Raw genomic sequence first — 20,034 nt, forward strand, 5'->3', positions numbered from 1 at the left:
AGTTTTTCTGTCCTGCCAGATGCTCTGAACGACAGCTGATACAAGCAGTAAAAAGGGACACTACAACAAATAATGCATTACACCCAACACCCTTCTATTTGTAGGACCTCATCTTCTGAGCATTCTTTGGACTTGGACTGGAATTCTTGTAACTTGGCTTCTTAATGAGTGCTTTCATTTTTGTTTCCATTTGGACAATTCTTAAGCTGATGTTCCAGGCAGGATGTAAATATGTTCCCTTTGGTGGCTGAAGTCAGCAGTCTCATATTATAATACTGTACATGATGATGGTTAGGCAACACCTACCAACAACTTGTTATTTGGTAGGCTATTCACATACTAGTCTGATCAAATTATAGTTATTACTGGGCTTGATACTTCATTCTTTTTGCATTCAAGGCTCTCACTGGTTTCAGTGGAAGTTCTGGGTGCATAAGCAATGCAAGATAAAGCTCACTGTTTGCTATACTTGACATATGTGGATAGATTTGTCTTCTTGATTTCATCTACAGCTAGAACCATGCAGGAAAACTTTCCTATTGCAGTGACTGGCATATCATTTGAAAAAAAAATGCAGTCTGAAAAAAGTACTACATATTGGATATTCAATATGTTCTACACATTTTGGACATATTACGATAAATGTCTGCTCTTGAAGAACTATACTGATATTTTAGCTAGTCAAGGGAAAAGGACTTCACCATGCCTACAGTGAATATATCTCAACTCCACATAAAGCTTTTCTTGGTTGCAACTGTACCTAAATATTGATTTTTGAATCCCATATGGAATACACATCAATTTGCATGTAAAAGTGGTATAGAATGGAATAGAAATAATGAAAAGTAGAAAGACTGTGATTTTGTTTGTTTGGTTGGAGGACGGTTGTTTTTTTTACACAAATAGAGATTTAAAATAAAAATGCCTTTGAATAGACAAAAGTTGATAACCTTTAAAATTCCTTATAGACTAACAGACGTTTTGGAGCATGAGCTTTCGTGGGTGAATACCCAAAGTGGGTATTCACTCATGCTCCAAAACGTTTGTTAGTCTATAAGGTGTCACAGGATTCTTTGCTGCTTTTACAGATCCAGACTAACACGGCCACCCCTCTGATACTTTAAAATTCCTGATTGTTTGTAATTCTTTATAATACCGGTAGCAATTCAACCCTATAAAATTGGTACACAAATGCATCTTATCTTCTGTAAAAATAATTTAGGTAGCTTGTATTTTGAATCAGTCTATATATTTTAATTATATTTTCATTTAGAAGGTAATGTCTGTGAACATGCTATTCTGACAGCACTGAAGGCTAAAGTCCTTTATATAGCCAAAAAAGGGATATTTCCTTTGCCTCACGCGCACAGGGTAGGTTTCCCTGTTTGCTAATGTGCCTCAACACTGACCTGACAGGACCATCATTGAGCAAGAGGGGAAGTCAGTGTCATGTCAAAAACCAGTGGACTACCAATTAGCATAAACTCTGATTGTGACTATCTGTTCATTTCACTTACAGGCCTCCAAACTATCACATGACACCAACTTCCAGAGTCTACTGAAAATTAATCATCTTTTATATGGATTAATTTTGTACAATGATTTTGCATAGATTTTTCTTTAAGAATTTCTTAAAGGGAACTTACCCAATAAGATCAAGGAGACAGGACTCATCGTCGTCATCATCCATGACAACTAAAGCAAAAAAGGAAATGACTGGTATTTCATCAAAATCAGAGAAAAAATTTCCTTCAACAATAAAACAAAATTTCAAAACATCACTTTTTTTTCAATAATCAATTTGTGGGAATTATGTGATATTTACTCTGGGCCATATTCTTAGAACTTGTACAACGGCCACTAAAGTTAATCCAAGTCCTGAAGCTAATGTGAGTCCTGCACTCTTATCTGCGTGCAGAATTTAGCCCCATGTATCTATCTGTGTAAACATAACGCAGTATTTTAATCCTGTCATTCTGCGGTTATTTTAAAAATGGAAGACGACAATGGCCTGATCAAACTGACTAACTGGACCACTTTATAGATCAAAAAATGTTAATTATACTCATATTTCTCTCCCAGTAAAATACGTTTCTGGGAATTTTTGTTTACAGTGACAGCTCACTCCTCAGGGAACAAATGAGCATTGCAAAACCTGGAACATTGGGGACTACTAAGCATGGTGTTTTGTTACTCACGATACAATAAGGTGAAGTAATCTGAAGGGAGTAGGAACCACAGCCCAGTGGGCTGGGAAGAACACTATATGCCCAACCTAAGTCATAAGGCACTGAGCAGCTGGCTGAGAAGGATGCTGTTTTCTCAGAACCCTTTAACACACTTTTGTGTCAGTGGCTGGCCCTTAAAGATATGCTCACCCTTAGTTTCTTCTAAGTGACAATCACAAGCATACTTCAGTGAGCTCCTGGTAATAGAAGTAGAAGCTGAAAATCCTAAAGAAATATCTGCTACACACATCACTTGCATTAACTGGATTGTATTTAATCACTTGTGCATTAGTTACACCCTATCTCTACTTCCAAACCATCATGGCCATCTTCTCCCCTACTCACTGCTTGTTCAGTTTGGCATGGATGTTCTTCTGCATTTCTCCTCTGCCTGCTCTGCTCTTTAGGCTTCTGAGATTGTAGGATTCTGGTTCTCCTACCACAATAACCATCATCATCTCATTTGACTGCTCTATCTCCTTTACTCTTTTCCACTCGGTTAATACCCCTTAAGGTTCTATCCTTACACTGCCTCTCTTGCCCTCCTTTACTCTCTCTTTGGGTGACCTCATCTGCTCTCACTATTTAAGATACAAACTCTATGCTGGCATATCCCAAATCTACCCATAACTCTGACCTCCCATCCAACTATCCACTCTCACGTCTCCAAATGTCTTTATATCATCTCCTCAGGAGTGTCCTGCAACCACCTCAAATTTAACATGTCCAAAATGAAATTTCTTAGTAATCTCTCTCAATTACCTCTGTTCTCTACCTTGCTGACAACTCCACTATCTCCCCTATCACCTGGACTTGCAAACAAAGTGTTATCCAAAATTACTTTGGAGGGATATGCAGCCCTTCTATAGTGCAGAGCCCCACACAGTAAGGATTCCCTCTGCACTAGTTTGCAGAAGCAGGTGGGGGGAGCCCACCACTGTGTGGATTCTCCGGTGCTTACTCCTGTTGGGTGCAGGAGGGGAGGGGGACAAGTTGAGCCGACAGAGAGCTATTTCAACTACTGGACTAAAGTAGCATCCATGGAGTGACCCTGCACCCTAGGAAAGAGAATTATTTCCCCTATGGACTAGCCCATCTACTCAATGCCAAATCCAACTATTCAGTATGGATGCTGGGCTGAGGATTTAAACCACAATGATTTACAACATAAACACTATTTTATTATGTCACTGCACTGTGTAAATATGTACTATTACGAATAAATGTTTAGCCTACAGCTTTCTTTAACTCTATTCCTAGTAGCCTTTATAGTACGCTGTTCTTTCCTTAGATCTATCAGCAGAATTTTGAGTCCGCACATGGAGTACTGCTTCAGTGGTGGGATTTTCTAAGGGCTTGTCTACACATACCCTATTACAGTGGCACAGCTGTAGGCCGCTATAACGCTTCACTGCAGACACTCACTACAGTGACAGGAGAGGTTCCCCCACTGCTGTAGTTAATCCATCTGACCTCAAGGCAGTAGCTAGACTGATGGAAGAATTTTTCCATCAACCTAGCCCTGCCTATACCGAGGTTTAGTTCGGCATAATTTTGCACTCCTGAGACATGTCACCACGCTGATATAAGTTTTCAGTGTAGACCAGCCCTCATATGCACAAGTCTCACTGAAAACCAATAAAATGTGTGCTGCATTATATAGGTTCTTTTGAAAACCCCACCCCAAAAACACAATAGCAGTATATTTTCTTATGTAAAAGAAGTTCTGTGGCTACTTCATGGGACACTACCGTGCAACCAACTGCTTGTAAACAACTGAACTTGAGAAGAAGCAAAAATAAAGATGGAAATGTTTTACCAAATTGACCATAAAATCTATTGTGTCAAAGTAATAAAGGTTATAGATTTTAAGAAAAAAGAAATAAAAGTCTAAGTAACAATGCAGAAGTTTTGCTCAGCTTCAGTATTTCCATATGCATCAAACCAATAAAAACAAATAAGCTGAAATTGATAGTAAAAGCTCAATCATTTGTCAAAATCTGCAAATTATATTTTAAAAAGAAAATGTAGGACTGAATGAAAATACATTATAAATCAAAATTTCAGTGGGTAATTCATATTCTTCTTTACAATCTTTACACTTTATAAAGTCTTGACACTAAAGACTTTTTTGATTAATTCAAAATGAAAAATATCTACCAATATGTTTTTCTTCATTCTGCAAGTCTATTCTATTAAAATCTACCCAACACACTGTTAACGATACAAAGATACATACACTGTACATTTTAGCAAGCAGCAAAGATCAAGGGCAGCCATGATTAGTGAGCTCCCAAACAAAAGCACACTTACAACATGCCAGAATAATGAATTGTGCTGCGAGCTAGTCTCAATGCCAGTGGAGTAGACTTTTAAGAGCCCAAATACAGAGTTCTGCACCTGGAAGGGAATTGAGCCAGCCAGGGAGTAGTCTAGGTGAAACCTATCCACTTAAAACATAGGATCCTAAGCATGCATCCTGTAAAGGACTAAGACTTTTTTTTTAAATGAAAAAAGCTCAACCACACATAAAATGACTTAGAAATATGAGCACAGAGATTACCCCTCAGGCTATTCAAGATATGAGTAGCAGAGGAATATTATGCGGCATATTACAATATTCATGCTCATATACTTCCTAACCATGAAATGGCTTTTGTGCAGAAACGGCCATTAGACTTCGGTAAGTTACCTCTTCTGTTAGTAGGAAGGCAAAGATTGTGTGAATCTAGGCTTTGATCAGAAGAACACTTAACATCGCTTTTGCAGTGTATTTGCATGCTTATTCAGGGGTCTATTACACCTATTTCTAGGTTTCAGACAGAATTAGGCCCATAATCTCTAAATATCACATGAACCGAAAAAAAGACCATCACAAAATACAAATAAGCTGGACGACAATCCACACATAACAGGTCTTTACAGATGAAATGTATCAGTGTAAAGTATCTGATTTAGGATCAACTTTATTCTTTTTTCCATACTTCTAATGAAATTCCCATTAATGCCAACAGAAATTCTGTGCATGTATGGAAAGGAGAATAGATTCCATTATTTCCTTCTTACCTATCAGTGATCTGGTTCAATAGACATATGCAAAAAATTACTATCAGCAGTCTTTACACAATCAATGCAACAGTACTTCACACTAGCCAAAGATACATAGATCATATTTCTGGACAGCTCAGATCCAAAAATGGTTATATTCTACTGAGGGCATCATCCATATATATTAGAAGGGTCATATGCTTTTGGGACTCGATACACTTCAAATAATAGAAACTGTAGCAACTTCCTACTATTATAGCCTCAAGTGACTGCCACAACTTCCTACTTAATATGATGCCATACTGAACTGCAAGAAAAAAATGACACCGCATAGAGTCTGCAAAAGATCTACAAATGGCATATAGAGGATGTGGTCTGTGGAAAAGTGGTTCAAGTTTAGAACTAAGTATGAAACTTAGAGGCTAATTAGATATTTAGGCTAAATTCTGCTCAGTTCACTGTGTAAAGCTAAAGTAGTTCTATTTACCTCAATTAAATTATTCCAGATGTACATCAGTGTAACTGATAGCAGAATTTCACTCATAGAGATCTAGATACTATGGTGATTGATGCTCTATAAATACCATAGGGTAACTAAGTTAAAGATACTGAGCCAAATTCAACGTGATGCAAGCAAGTGCAAGTCTTTAGGCTTACCTGTTTAAAAACGGGTGGCCAGGTGTCCGATTTTTGACGGAACGCCAGGTTGAAAAGGGACCTGGCGGCTCTGGTTCAGCACTGGACCGTTAAAAGTCCGGTCGGCAGCATAGCGGAGCTAGCTGCGGCTCCACGCGGCTCCCAGAAAAAATGGCATGTCCCCCCTCCGGCTCCTAAGTGTAGGGGCAGCAAGGGGACTCCACACGCTGCCCTCGCCCCAAGCCCCAGCTCTGCAGCTCCCATTAGCCGGGAACCACAGCCAATGGGAGCTGTGGGGGAGGTGCCTGTGGATGTGGCAGCACACAGAGCTGCTTGGCTGTGCCTTCACCTAGGAGACGGAGGGGGGACATGTCGCTGCTTCTGGGAGCTGCTTGAGGTAAGCCCGAAGACCGCAACCCTGATTCCCTCCTGTGCCCCAATCCCATCCCAACCTTGTTCCCCCTCCCACACTTAGAACCCCTCAATCCCAGCCCAGAGCGCCCTCCTGCACCCCAAATCTCTCATCCCCAACTCCACCCCAAAGCCCATACCCCCAGCCAGAGCCCTCACCCCTCCCCAGCCCCAAGCCCCAGTCCCAGCCCGGAGCACCCTCCTACACCCAAACCCCTCATCCCCAGCCCCATCCCAGCCAGAGCTATCACCCCCCATACCCCAGCCCTGTTCCCCCTACCACTCTCCGAACCCCTCGATCTTAGCATGGGGCACCCTCCTACACCCCAAAGGACACAAACATATATTAAAAATGTACACACTTGGACTGAGGTGGAGATGGACATAGGAGAGGGAAGTGTTTAGAGTCTCTGGGTTAGGATAAAAGGGGTAAAAAACAAGGGTGATGTCGTGCTAGGAGTCTACTACAGGCCACTTAATCAGGTGGAAGAGGTGGATGAGGCTTTTTTTAAACAACTAACAAAATCATCCAAAGCCCAAGATTTGGTGGTGATGGGGGACTTCAACTATCTAGATATACGTTGGGAAAATAACACTGCGGGGCACAGACTATCCAATAAGTTCCTGGACTGCATTGCAGACAACTTTTTATTTCAGAAGGTTCAAAAGCTACTAGGGGGCAAGCTGTTCTAGACTTGATTTTAACAAATAGGGAGGAACTCGTTGAGTATCTGAAAGTAGAAGGAAGCTTGGGTGAAAGTGATCATGAAATCATAGAGTTTGCAATTCTAAGGAAGGCTAGAAGGGAGTACAGCAAATAGAGACAATGGATTTCAGGAAGGCGGATTTTGGTAAACTCAGAGAGCTGATAGGTAAGGTCCCATGGGAATCAAGACTGAGGGGAAAAACAATTGAGGGGTGTTGGCAGTTTTTCAAAGGGATGCTATTAAGGGCCCAAACGCAAGCTATTCCGATGGTTAGGAAAAATAGAAAATATGGCAAAAGACCACCTTGGCTTAACCACGAGATCTTGCATGACCTACAAAATAAAAAGGAGTCATATAAAAAATGGAAACTAGGTCAGATTACAAAGGATGAATATAGGCAAATAACACAGGAATGCAGGGGAAGATTAGAAAGGCAAAGGCACAAAATGAGCTCAAACTAGCTATGGGAATAAAGGGAAACAAGAAGACTTTTTATCAATACATTAGAAGCAAGAGGAAGACCAAGGACAGGGTAGGCCCACTGCTCAGTGAGGAGGGAGAAACAGTAACAGGAAACTTGGAAATGGCAGAGATGCTTAATGACTTCTTTGTTTCAGGCTTCACTGAGAAGTCTGAAGGAATGTCTAACATAGTGAATGCTTATGAGAAGGGGGTAGGTTTAGAAGAGAAAATAAAAAAAGAGCAAGTTCAAAATCACTTAGAAAAGTTAGATGCCTGCAAGTCACCAGGGCCTGATGAAATGCATCCCAGAATACTCAAGGAGTTAATAAAGGAGGTATCTGAGCCTCTAGCTATTACCTTTGGAAAGTCATAGAAGATGGGAGAGATTCCAGAAGACTGGAAAAGGGCAAATATAGTGCCCATCCATAAAAAGGGAAATAAAAACAACCCAGGAAACTACAGACCAGTTAGTTAAACTTCTGTGCCAGGGAAGATAAGGGAGCAAGTAATTAAAGAAATCATCTGCAAACACTTGGAAGGTGGTAAGGTGATAGGGAATAGCCAGCATGGATTTGTAAAGAACAAATCGTGTCAAACCGATCTGATAGCTTTCTTTGATAGGATAATGAGTCATGTGGATAAGGGAGAAGCAGTGGATGTGGTATACCTAGACTTTAGTAAGACATTGATACGGTCTCGCATGATATCCTTATTGATAAACTAGGCAAATACAATTTAGATGGGGATATTATAAGGTGGGTGCATAACTGGCTGGATAACCGTACTCAGAGAGTAGTTATTAATGGCTCCCAATCCTGCTGGAAAGGTATAACAAGTGGGGTTCCGCAGGGGTCTGTTTTGGGACCGGCTCTGTTCAATATCTTCATCAACGACTTAGATGTTGGCATAGAAAGTACGCTTATTAAGTTTGCAGAAGATACCAAACTGGGAGGGATTGCAACTGCTTTGGAGGACAGGGTCAAAATTCAAAATGATCTGGACAAATTGGAGAAATGGTCTGAGGTAAACAGGATGAAGTTCAATAAAGATAAATGCAAAGTGCTCCACTTAGGAAGGAACAATCAGTTTCACACATACAGAATGGGAAGAGACTGTCTAGGAAGGAGTATGGCAGAAAGAGATCTAGGGGTCATAGTGGACCACACGCTAAATATGAGTCAACAGTGTGATACTGTTGCAAAAAAAGCAAACGTTATTCTGGATGTATTAACAGGTGTGTTGTAAACAAGACAAGAGAAGTCATTCTTCCGCTCTACTCTGCGCTGGTTAGGCCTCAACTGGAGTATTGTGTCCAGTTCTGGGCACCGCATTTCAAGAAAGATGTGGAGAAATTAGAGAGGGTCCAGAGAAGAGCAACAGGAATGATTAAAGGTCTTGAGAACATGACCTATGAAGGAAGGCTGAAAGAATTGGGTTTATTTAGTTTGGAAAAGAGAAGACTGAGAGGGGACATGATAGCAGTTTTCAGGTATCTAAAAGGGTGTCATCAGGAGGAGGGAGAAAACTTGTTCATCTTAGCCTCTAAGGATAGAACAAGAAGCAATGGGCTTAAACTGCAGCAAGGGAGATTTAGGTTGGACATTAGGAAAAAGTTCCTAACTGTCAGGGTAGTTAAACACTGGAATAAATTGCCTAGGGAGGTTGTGGAATCTCCATCTCTGGAGATATTTAAGAGTAGGTTAGATAAATGTCTATCAGGGATGGTCTAGACAGTATTTGGTCCTGCCATGAGGGCAGGGGACTGGACTCGATGACCTCTCGAGGTCCCTTCCAGTCCTAGAGTCTATGAATCTATGAAAGCCCTCATCCCCAGCCCCACCCCAGAGTCTACACCCCTAGCCAGACCTCCTAAGACACCTCCCATACCCCAACCCCCTGCCCCAGCCCTGTTCCCCTTCCTTCTCTCTGAACCATTCAGTCCCAGCCTGGAGCACCTTCCTGTACCCCAAATTCCCCATCCCTGGCCCCATAACAGAGCCCACACCCTCAGCTGGAGCCATCACTCCCCTGCACCCCAAGCCCTTGTTGCAGCCCCGAGCTCCCTCCTACACCCTGAACCCCACATTTATGGCCCTACCCCAGAACCCACACCCCAAGCCCAGAGACCACACCGCAACCCCAGCTTCAGCCTGGAGCCCCCTCCCATACTCCAAACCCCTCGGCTCCACCCCCCTAGCCCAGAACTCCCTTCTGCACCAAATCCCTCAGCCCTGGCCCCACCTTGGAGCCCGCACCCCCAGCTGGAACCCTCACCTCCTCCCGCACCCCAGCCTCCTGAGCCATCCCGGTGAAAATGAGCAAGGGTAGGGAGAGCAAGCAACAGAGGGAGGGGAGGATGAGGTGAGCGGGGTGGGTGGCTCAGAGAAGCAGTGGGGCAAGTGTGTTTGGTTTTGTGCCAGTAGAAAGTTGGCAACCTTATCAACAGGTGATGTGTAATATGTAAAGTAAACTCCCTTACACATATTTATTTCCATTTACCAATGTGTGCACATACAGATGTCTAAGTTGGTGTAATTAAAACACCAAGGAGCTAGAAAAGGCTGTAGAAAAGTTATAACTTACAATAGGGTTTATTACTTAAACATACAACCCCTTCTGCTTGACCTTTTTTTTTTTTTTTTTTTTTTTTGAAGCCACACTCCTCTCCTTTAGTCCTTCAATACACAGTGACAGAATTTGGCCCATCCTCTCTAAGCTTCACATAACCAAATGAAAAAGAATAAGGCCTCAATTAAAAGCAAGCTTCCAAGGTAGTAGTGATTGGGCTCTGAGTTGTTACCTTCTACAGTCTCACTGCCAGTAGAGTGTAAGTTGAGGATATAAATGGTAAGAGTATGTGAAAATAAATATATCTGCGGGCGTTTAAGAGAGTCTAAACTGGAGGTGTTGGGTGAGAACTGGAAGATGTGAATTATATGAACCTCCACCCCTCTAGACTTTGACTCACCTCTGACTTTGTCTCAAAGACTGCAAATGGCTTCAAATCATGTTTGACATGCACCAAATGCATTCTACCACTCTCACTCATTTCTTAAAATGCCAACAAATACTGAAAAATCTGTTAATCTTCCAAACAATTAAAAATATGTACATACATAGAATCTGCAGAGTGTTTTCCATCAGAAACTAGTAATTTTAAACTATATTATATATTGGACATAAAAAAAATTATTAAATAGTTAATTACTATAATTTTATTTAACATTTCTTAAAGAACCAAGCCTTACACTCCCAGGAGACAGTCAAAGGAAAGAGAGGGACAGCAGAAGAGCACCCGAAAATCTGACATACTTCAGTTTCATGAGACAGGTATTTACATTTAAACAGCTTATACTACAAACTAATCACTTTAGGTACAGATATCAGAGCATGACAAAAACACCGTGGATGTAGTTAATCTCAATAACTAAATAAAAGCTTGATAGGCTACCTGTGTTCTGTCAAGTTCAGCATATTAAATAAATGAAAGCTAACAGGGTCTTTACTTTTGTTTTGTTTAGTATTTATGGAGCACTAACGGAAGACGAACTGTATGAACTAATAGATCTGTTCTATCATCTCTCAGCTTGTTCAGCAACTGATCATTCTTTAATACATTATGTTTCAGACCAAAATATAACACACAGGTTCATAACCTGAAAGCAAGCTTTATTTCTCTCTTTAAAAATATTTATTTATCAACTAAAAGTGGGTTGACCTCTTTATTAAAATAGGACTATATATATGGTGGCATTCTGTGCTTCCAGGTGATTGTCTGACATGCTATACTATGCTCTATGTATCTAGTGAAAACTTTTAAAGCAGAAATTACCCTTTCATGAATGCACACCCAAAGCACCTACTAACATCAACAGGAGTTATAATGCAAGCACTGAATGTAGAATAAATTCCAAGCAACTGACAAGATGCATCATAACCTTTTGGGGAGCCACTGCAATGTAGCATGTCAAATATGTAAGTACTATTATCTCCACAAAATTTAATCTGTCAAAAATCAATTTATCATCATCATACCAAATGTGGCCCTGTTCTAAGCAGGTGCAACACAACTAACTCACCAGTGTGGTATCTGCTTACATTCAACCATCACCATTATCGTCAGTGCCAAACAAAGACACATAATGTAACTTTTGAATGTCTTATTATGATGCTAGGCAAAATTTGATTTTTTTAAAATAATTTCAACAGATAATATTGTTTATTTTAAGCACCATTTTCTATTTTTATCTATTTAAATTTTCACAGTTGCGCAAAACTGTGGCTTTTTTTTTTTTCAATTTTATCCATTTAGATTTTTACAGTTTCAGGAACTTATGGAAGAGTCAGACAATAATTAATGACAGTAGACAGAGTCAAAAAGTTAAAGCTTTAACAGTTAAAACACAAACTCTCAACATGACATGTCAAAGTATACAAAGTAAATAGCCTTATATCAAACTCTAGTAAATTCTCCAGCAACATTTTTCTTGCTTTCCCTATCTGTAAATTTCAATTATCATCAATTAAAATATTTTTGTCGGTTTGTGTGTGTACGGTGAAATTGATGTTTACTGACATTTATAAATAAAAATCTAATCCTTCGAAGCCTACTTGTACATGACTACTCTAGGAACCACAGGCGCTGACTCCATGGGTGCTCGTGGAAAAAAATAGTAGGTGCTCAGCACCCACTGGTGGGCCCTGCCGATCACCTGCTCCTCCTCCCCCAGCACCCCCTGCCTGCCAACGGGCCCCCTGGGATGAGCTGTTGAACGGCAGGTAGGAGGCACTGGGGGAGGAGTGGGGACAGGAAGAGGTGGAGTGAGAACAAGGTGTGCTCAGGGGAGGGGGCAGAACAGAGCAGGAAGAGGCGGAGTGGGGGCAGAGTGGGGGTGGGGGCTTGAGGCAAGGGTTGGAGTGGGGGTGGGTCCTGGAGCGGAGCGGGGGTCATGCATCCCCTCAATAAATCAGAAAGTCAGCACCTCTGCTAGGAAAATGTTACTGGCATTGTCTCTCTCATCCACAGAGGAGTTGGTCCAATAAAAGATATTACCCCACTCACCTTTTCTCACTGGCACTGGGGACAGTTGGAAGGTGAATATATTAACTTTTCTGATCTGTTAGCCCACTCTTGTGAGCTACAGAATGGTCTTGGTCCTGGCCCTACTCCCTGTGGGACAGAAACAGACCCCTTACATGCCCTTGCACACCGACAAGTACTGGGCAAGGCTGAGCCCATGGAGCATTCAAGATACAGTAACATCGGGACACAATATAGTGAACTACAAAAATAGAGTTAAGGTCAGGGGTCAGAACAAAGGTCCTGAAATTAGAGCAGTTTAATATTCATTTACTGGAGTCAGACTCATTTAATGTAGTTTTAACTAAGTAGTTAAGATTTCAGGCTCACTAATGAGAAACCACATGTGCTGCTACACTTGGGTACAGTCATACCGGCCCAAGGAGAATATGGTAACCATTAGAACATCCTCATGGGAAATTTATATATGAACCTTTTAACTACGGTAGTCAAAGGAAGACAGATACAGCAGATAGATATTGGCTTGCTGACAAAGCATGATCATTTAATCTTGCTGTTCCACTATTTTCTTACAAATACACTAGGATTATCACACTGTCTTAATATATTGTCTTCTTTGCAGGCAAGAGCTAAAGTGATTTAGGCTCAATATAGCACTGAGATAACTTCCTTTTACATATGCAGTGGTAGTTTTGGATATACCTTCACACTGCTTCTAAACTCCAATACTGGCTTCATTAAGCTTCTTACTGATAATCTAACATTGCTACAGTCCACTTCTATAGAGGTTATTTTCATTTGAATGCTATATATACTCATGCACTTGCACTAAAATGATCTCAATGTGATTTTATATAGAAATAGTATAATCAAATCATAAAAATTGCAATGTAATCAAATTGTCATCATAATCTCCTGGGAAACCAAACTTTTAGGGACTTTCTCAATTTCTTCTCCCTTCAGTGAACAGGGAGTTGTGCCATTTAAATGTCTGAAGAAGTCACCAACACACCTAATGAAAGGATAAATTTTGGTTTTGCCACAAATCCTAAGCATATTGTTGCACTACCCTTGGAGCAGATCAGAAGGCAAGGGGAAAACCGGAGTCACTCCACAATATGCCTCCTGGTTTCCCCCTTACTCTGGTGAGGCGGTATCCTTAGCCAGGTATGGCATAGACTTGATCAGGGATCTCAAACACGTGGCCCACGGGGCTCTTGCGTGTGGCCCACCAAGCTCCCTGCGCCCCCCCCCCACCCCTCTGCCTACCTGTGGGATTGCCTCCCGGGGCATTACCGAGCCCCACACCACTGTCTGAAGCAGACAGCAGCACACCCCTTCGGAACGGGGGGGAGGAGGCAGAGGGCTCCTGCATTGCCTCCTTCCAGGTACCGCCCCCCACAGCTACCATTGGCCGGGAATAGGGAACCGCGGCCAATGGGAGCTTCATGGGAGGTACCTAGAGGAGCAGCAAGAGCAGTACATGCAGGGAACCCTGAGCCTCTCCCCTCCCTCAAAGGCTGCAGGGACAGGTTTCCAGTTGCTTCCTGGAACGGAGCAGCACGGGGCCGGGGGCCAGAGCAGGCAGGCAGGGAGCCTGCCCCGGCCCCGCTGCGCGCTGTTGCCACCCCAGAGCTGCTCTAGGAAAGCTGTGCCGGGTTGAAGCCTGCACCCTGTACCCCAGCTCCCTGCATCCCTCCTACACTCCCTGCCCTGAGCCCCCTGCCGCACCCCGCACTCTCTTGCATCCCACCCAATGCCCTATCCTGAGTCCCCTGCCGCAGCCTGCACACCACCTGCACCTCAACTCCCTGCCCTGAGCCCCCGACGCACCCTGCATCCTTTCTGCACTCCCTGGGGGCAGCGTTGGGGTGGGGACTTCGGGGAAGTGGTTGGATTGGGGCAGGGAAGGGGTGGGAAGAGGTGGGGTGGGGCGGGACCTAATTGAAGGGGTGGAGTGGGGGCGGAGCTAGAAGCAGCAAGGGGGGGTATCAGTGATGCGGCCCTCGGTTCAATGCACTAGTCCTCATGTGGCCCTCGTGGTCATTTGAGTTTGAGACTCCTGGACTAGATTCCCCCAACAGGCTGACCAGTACATTGTGGATTGGAGCCAAGGTTCAGTCCATTCACCACCTCTTCCTGCCTACTTTCATCCACATGCACGAGGGGAATGTAACAGCTCTGTGTAAACTACTCTCCTCCCCATGCAGCTACCCTTGGCATGGGAGCCCATACAGGGAAGAAAGGTGGCACCATAAATACTCATTCCCTATACGGCCATGAGACATGATCTGGCCCACAAGGAATATATTTATAATTACCATAAATTATTTAGAAAAAATGGTTTTCTTTTGAAGCACAGTCCTCTGAAAAGTGACTGAATAAAGGTTCCATGTTTAATGTCTCTTACTGTCTATATCAAATTTGCTCAGATTAAAAGTAAGACTATGACTTTTCTAATTGTCAGCCCTGCAAACCCAATCTGAGATCAGAAAGCTAGGCTGTATATTTTCAGCCTGTACATTATCAATAATTAAGATTTTTGCAAACCAAATTCTGCCCTCAGCTATACCTATGGAATAGTAATTTCTTGAAATTCTGTAGGTTAGTCTCCAGCTGGACTGGAAAAATGTAAGTGAAAGAACAATTCAGTTCTGCAATTGGAACATTAGTAACTTTTTTGTTTGTTTGTTTGTTTTAAAGTACAAGCTGGAATAGACTTTCGCGCTCTCTCTCCTAGCTGTGCTGTCAGGACAGATAGAACATTAGAAAACTTGTGTGTTAGGACAGAAGCATGCCACAGAGATTGGCTGCTTCCCAGCTCTGCTCCAATATGCCACTTCCAATAGAAAGATCCCCAAACATGCAATACTGAATATCAACAGATGGGGTTCCATGTTCCACAACCTTCTCCTCAATCCCTTTGCCCCGGCTTGATTTCCACTCAGTTTTCTTCCTCTCCAATAGTGTAAGCAGAGGAAAACAAGAAGCTCCTTGTTACGTGAAATCTCTAAGAAAAGCTGCTTTCAGACTTAAATTTAATTAAAAAACCCACTAAACATTGTGTTCAATACTGCCTTTCAAACAGAAAGAAGATTTTATCACTGCCAGTTTCTTTATCCACTGCACTAAAGGTATTACCTGCACTCTTCACCAAAGCGGAAAGGTACAGACAATGGGCCGAAATTTTTTAATAAGTTAAGGCAGAGTCTAATCCTGTATAAACTTTATTCACTTGCTTAAAGTCCCATTAACTTCAAGACACGGGAGTAAATATTCACAGAATTAGGACTCCACTTGGTAAATCTCGTTGTATACGATACCTTCCTCAAAAACTGTCCCTGAACACTATTTATATTTCAATGACAATGTTGTTCACTTTATACTAGGCATGAAATCAAGGTCACAATTTATAAACATTTTAAATTCCTTGTTCCCTCCAAATTGTAAATTATTTCATTGAATTCCAATGACATTACATATTAAAATCAGGCTTGAAGTGTTACACTACCGTCACCGGATTTTGCTTTTTCAGGTTTCTTTTCCATCTTTAAAGTTTCCAGTAAAAAGGGGACTGGAGTAACACCGTTGTTGCTTAAGATTTATGCATATATAAATTAATGCATTTCAAATCACATCAAACTAAAACTTGTCACAGATTTTTAGGCTGGATACCACTGTTCTTGTTGTTGCAACAGTCAGTTTAAAATATTTAAAAATTCACAAAATAGTGAGATATCCTGATTTTAGTTGCTTTGGTTTGGTTTTTAAGAAGGACCAGAACAAAAATTACTTTATAAATGTTTTAGATCTTAAGACAAATTACTGCTCTATTTGTACTTTTTAAAATTAGGATATGGGCAAGTTTAGTTTGAAACACACCAAACTGCACACACAGTAAGATATTTTCTTAACGTTTTCAATTTGTGCTTTTAAAAAATTATTAAAATTATACAAAGTATACCACACAAAATCTCATTAATTTCAATATGAATTTACATATTGCATTTGATCTGGATATATCTGAAATTAGAGTATTCAATGCGATTTACAATACAACTGATCTCTCAGAGCCAACAGCGTGAAATATTTCACACTTACTTATCTTTCATTTATTTTCCAGTATTTTAAATAACAGTCTTACTATAATATTGACTATTTTCATTACGCAAAATCGTAACAAAAATTTGTCACAATAACAGGTATATATATGAAAAGGAAGATTATTACAATTCTAGTTACATTGTAATACACCTCTATCCCAACATAACGCTGTCCTCGGGAGCCAAAAATCTTACCGCATTATAGGAGAAACCATGTTATATCGAACTTGCTTTGATCCGCCGGAGCGTGCAGTCCTGCCCCCCTGAGCGCTGCTTTTCCACATTATATCCAAATTTGTGTTATATCGGGTCATGTTATATCAGGGTAGAGGTATAGTTCTGAATTATGTCACTCCTCTGATAAAATGTACACCTCTACCTCGATATAACGCTGTCCTCAGGGGGCCAAAAAATCTTACTGCATTACAGGTGAAACCACATTATATCGAACTTGCTTTGATCCACCCCAGAGCACTGCTTTACCATGTTATATCTGAATTTTGTTATATCAGGTCACGTTATATCGAAGCAGAGGTGTATATGACATTTTTATTCCCTTGGGTTGAGTACAGTTGTAAAAAATTCAAAGTTACTGGGGCTGTCGATTTATCGCAGTTAACTCATGATTAACTCAAAAAAATTGACTGCAATTAAAAAAATTAATCACGATTAATCACACTGTTAAATAAGTATCTTTTGAAATTTATTAAATATTTTGGATGCTTTTCTACATTTTCAAATATATTGATTTCTATTACAACACAATACAAAGTGTATAGTGCTCACTTTATATTATTTATTACAAATATTTGCACTGTAAAAATGATAAAAGAAATAGTATTTTTCAATTCACCTCATACAAGTACTGTAGTGCAATCTCTATCGTGAAAGTGTAATTTACAAATGTAGTTTTTTTTCTTGCATAACTAAACTCAAAAACAAAACAATGTAAAACTTTAGAGCCTTCAAGTCTACTCAGTCCTGCTTCTTATTCTGCCAATCGCTAAGACAAACAAGTTTGTTTACATTTACGGGACATACTGCTGCCTGCTTCTTATTTACAATGTCAACTGAAAGTGAGAACAGGCGTTTGCACTTTTGCAGCCGCCGCTGCAAGGTATTTATGTGCCAGATATGCTAAACATTCACACGCCCCTTCATGCTTCAGCCACCATTCCAGAGGACATGCTTCCATGCTGATGATGATCTTAAAAAAATAGCGTGTTAATTAAATTTGTGACTGAACTCCTGGGGGGAGAATTATGCATCCCCTGCTCTGTTTTACCCACATGTTGCCATATATTTCATGTTATAGCAGTCTCAGATGACCCAGTACATGTTGTTTGATTTACAAACACTGTCACTGCAGATTTGACAAAATGCAAAGAAGGTACCAATGTGAGATTTCTAAAAACAGCTACAGCATTTGACCCAAGGTTTAAGAATCTGAAGCGCCATCCAAAATCTGAGAAGGATGAGGTGGGGAGTATGCTTTCAGAAGTCTTAAAAGAGCAACACTCAATGCAGAAACTACAGAACCTGAACCAGACCAAAAAAAAAAAAAATTCAACCTTCTGCTGGTGACATCGGACTCAGATTATGAAAATGAACATGCGTTGGTCTGCGCTGCTTTGGATGGTTACTGAGCAGAACCCTCATCAGCATGGATGCATATCCTCTGGAATGGTGGCAGAAGCATGAAGGGACATATTAATTTTTAGCACATCTGGCACATAAGTATCTTGCAACACCGGTTACACAGTGCCATGCAAACACCTGTTCTCACTTTCAGGTGACATTGTAAACAAAAAGCAAGCACCATTATCTCTGGCAAATGTAATCAAACTTGCCTGTCTTAGCTACTGGCTGAAGTAGGACTGAGTGGACTTGTAGGCGCTACAATTTTACACTGTTTTATTTCTGAATGCAGGGGTTTTTTGTACATAATCCGACATTTGTTAAGTTCAACTTTCATGATAAAGAGATTGCACTACAGTACTTGTATTGAAATAAACTATTTCTTTTGTTTTTACAGTGCAAATATTTATATTAAAAAATAAATAGAAAGTGAGCATTGTACACTTTGTATTCTATGTTGTAATTGAAATCAATATATTTGAAAATGTAGAGAACCGCCAAAAAAATGTTAATAAATGGTATTCTATTATTAACAGTGTGATTAATCACACATTTAATCACAATTAATTTTTTTAATCGCTTGACAGCCCTAAATCTTACTAGGACACAACTCAAAGTAATGGAAGGAAGGAAATTCTGAATCAAGACTACCACTATATCTTTCATTAACGTAATTACATCAAAGCTGTGTGTAACACAATAAGTCTGATCTTGCAGTGTTAGCACAGACAAAACCCCCAGAGTGAAATCTTGGCCCTACTAAATTTGATGGCAAACTCCCATTGACTTCAATGGGCTTAAGATTGCCCCAAGGGTGCGTCAACATCAGAAAAAAAAGAAAAATGCATTTTATCATGCATTTACATAGACCTGCTAATGCATTAAAATTACAACTGCCTTGTCCATATAGATTTCAATGTGTTAATTACCATATGTTAGCTTCCTAGTGAAAACAAGGCCCCAAATGTAATTGAAGGGAGCTCTGCAAGGAATCTGGCTTGTATCGTCTGAGAATTCTGCAATATACAGAAACAATAAAGAAAAGTAATTCAAACCCTTATTATATATATTTGTTTTTTAAATTTCCAAAATGCTGTTAAAAATGGCATTGTGTGAACCTTCCAACAAGGAGATATTATCTCACTCTCACAAACACTTACCAGGCAAATAAAAGATCAGCTGTGGAGTTTGCTCACTCACATTGCTTGCCTTTTGCTCTCAAGAAGCAAATTCTGATTTTTGCACAACTGCAGTATAGGGAACGTTATTAAAATAAATTTATCTTCCCTACCCCAGTTAGTTTGAAAATTAGGCACCAGGAACTGCTAGAGAATGTTCATTGGAGAAAAGTGGCCAACATTATGGAATTTGACTGACTACACTAAAACTAAGAATATGAAATGTATATAGAGTAGTGTGGAAAAATGGATGAACTATTATCAAGATGTCATTTTATACATTAAAAACAGCAAGTGAAACTAATTTGAGAAAAGTAAACTTTTTCAGTTAGCAATCCACTCACAAACTGTACTTTCGGTTCAGATTCTAATAAAGGTACAACTGTGTCCTGTGAATATTTTCCCCAAGACCCAGGCAAAGATAAGCCTCAGCAATTATACAACTATGGTACTTTACTAAAAATCATTTATACTCCAAATTACATTCTATATTTTTAAGACAGAATCCCAAACATTTGCATTTTCATTGGCACTTATTTAAAATCTCAACTTTTTTTCTCTTTATAAAATGGATTTTTGATC

The 20,034-nt window shown here is 40.5% G+C and overlaps 1 protein-coding gene across 6 annotated transcripts in view; it reads right to left on the minus strand.

Annotated features, from left to right (window-relative positions):
• Positions 1-20,034, minus strand: part of BICRAL (BICRA like chromatin remodeling complex associated protein) — a 69,224-nt gene that overhangs the window by 23,255 nt on the left and 25,935 nt on the right. For 4 of the 6 annotated variants that reach the window (XM_050951779.1, XM_050951777.1, XM_050951776.1 and 1 more), the window contains exon 2: positions 1,647-1,695. In XM_050951779.1, the coding sequence (XP_050807736.1) occupies positions 1,647-1,690 (44 nt within the window). In that variant the 5' untranslated portion in view covers positions 1,691-1,695. Of the gene's footprint in view, positions 1-1,646; positions 1,696-2,573; positions 4,163-19,203; positions 19,323-20,034 lie in introns of those variants that run through there. The other 2 variants (XM_050951781.1, XM_050951778.1) reach the window with 2 other exon arrangements.

This window comes from Gopherus flavomarginatus, chromosome 4, assembly GCF_025201925.1.
Source record: "Gopherus flavomarginatus isolate rGopFla2 chromosome 4, rGopFla2.mat.asm, whole genome shotgun sequence".
In the NCBI taxonomy this organism is placed as follows: Eukaryota; Metazoa; Chordata; order Testudines; family Testudinidae; genus Gopherus; species Gopherus flavomarginatus.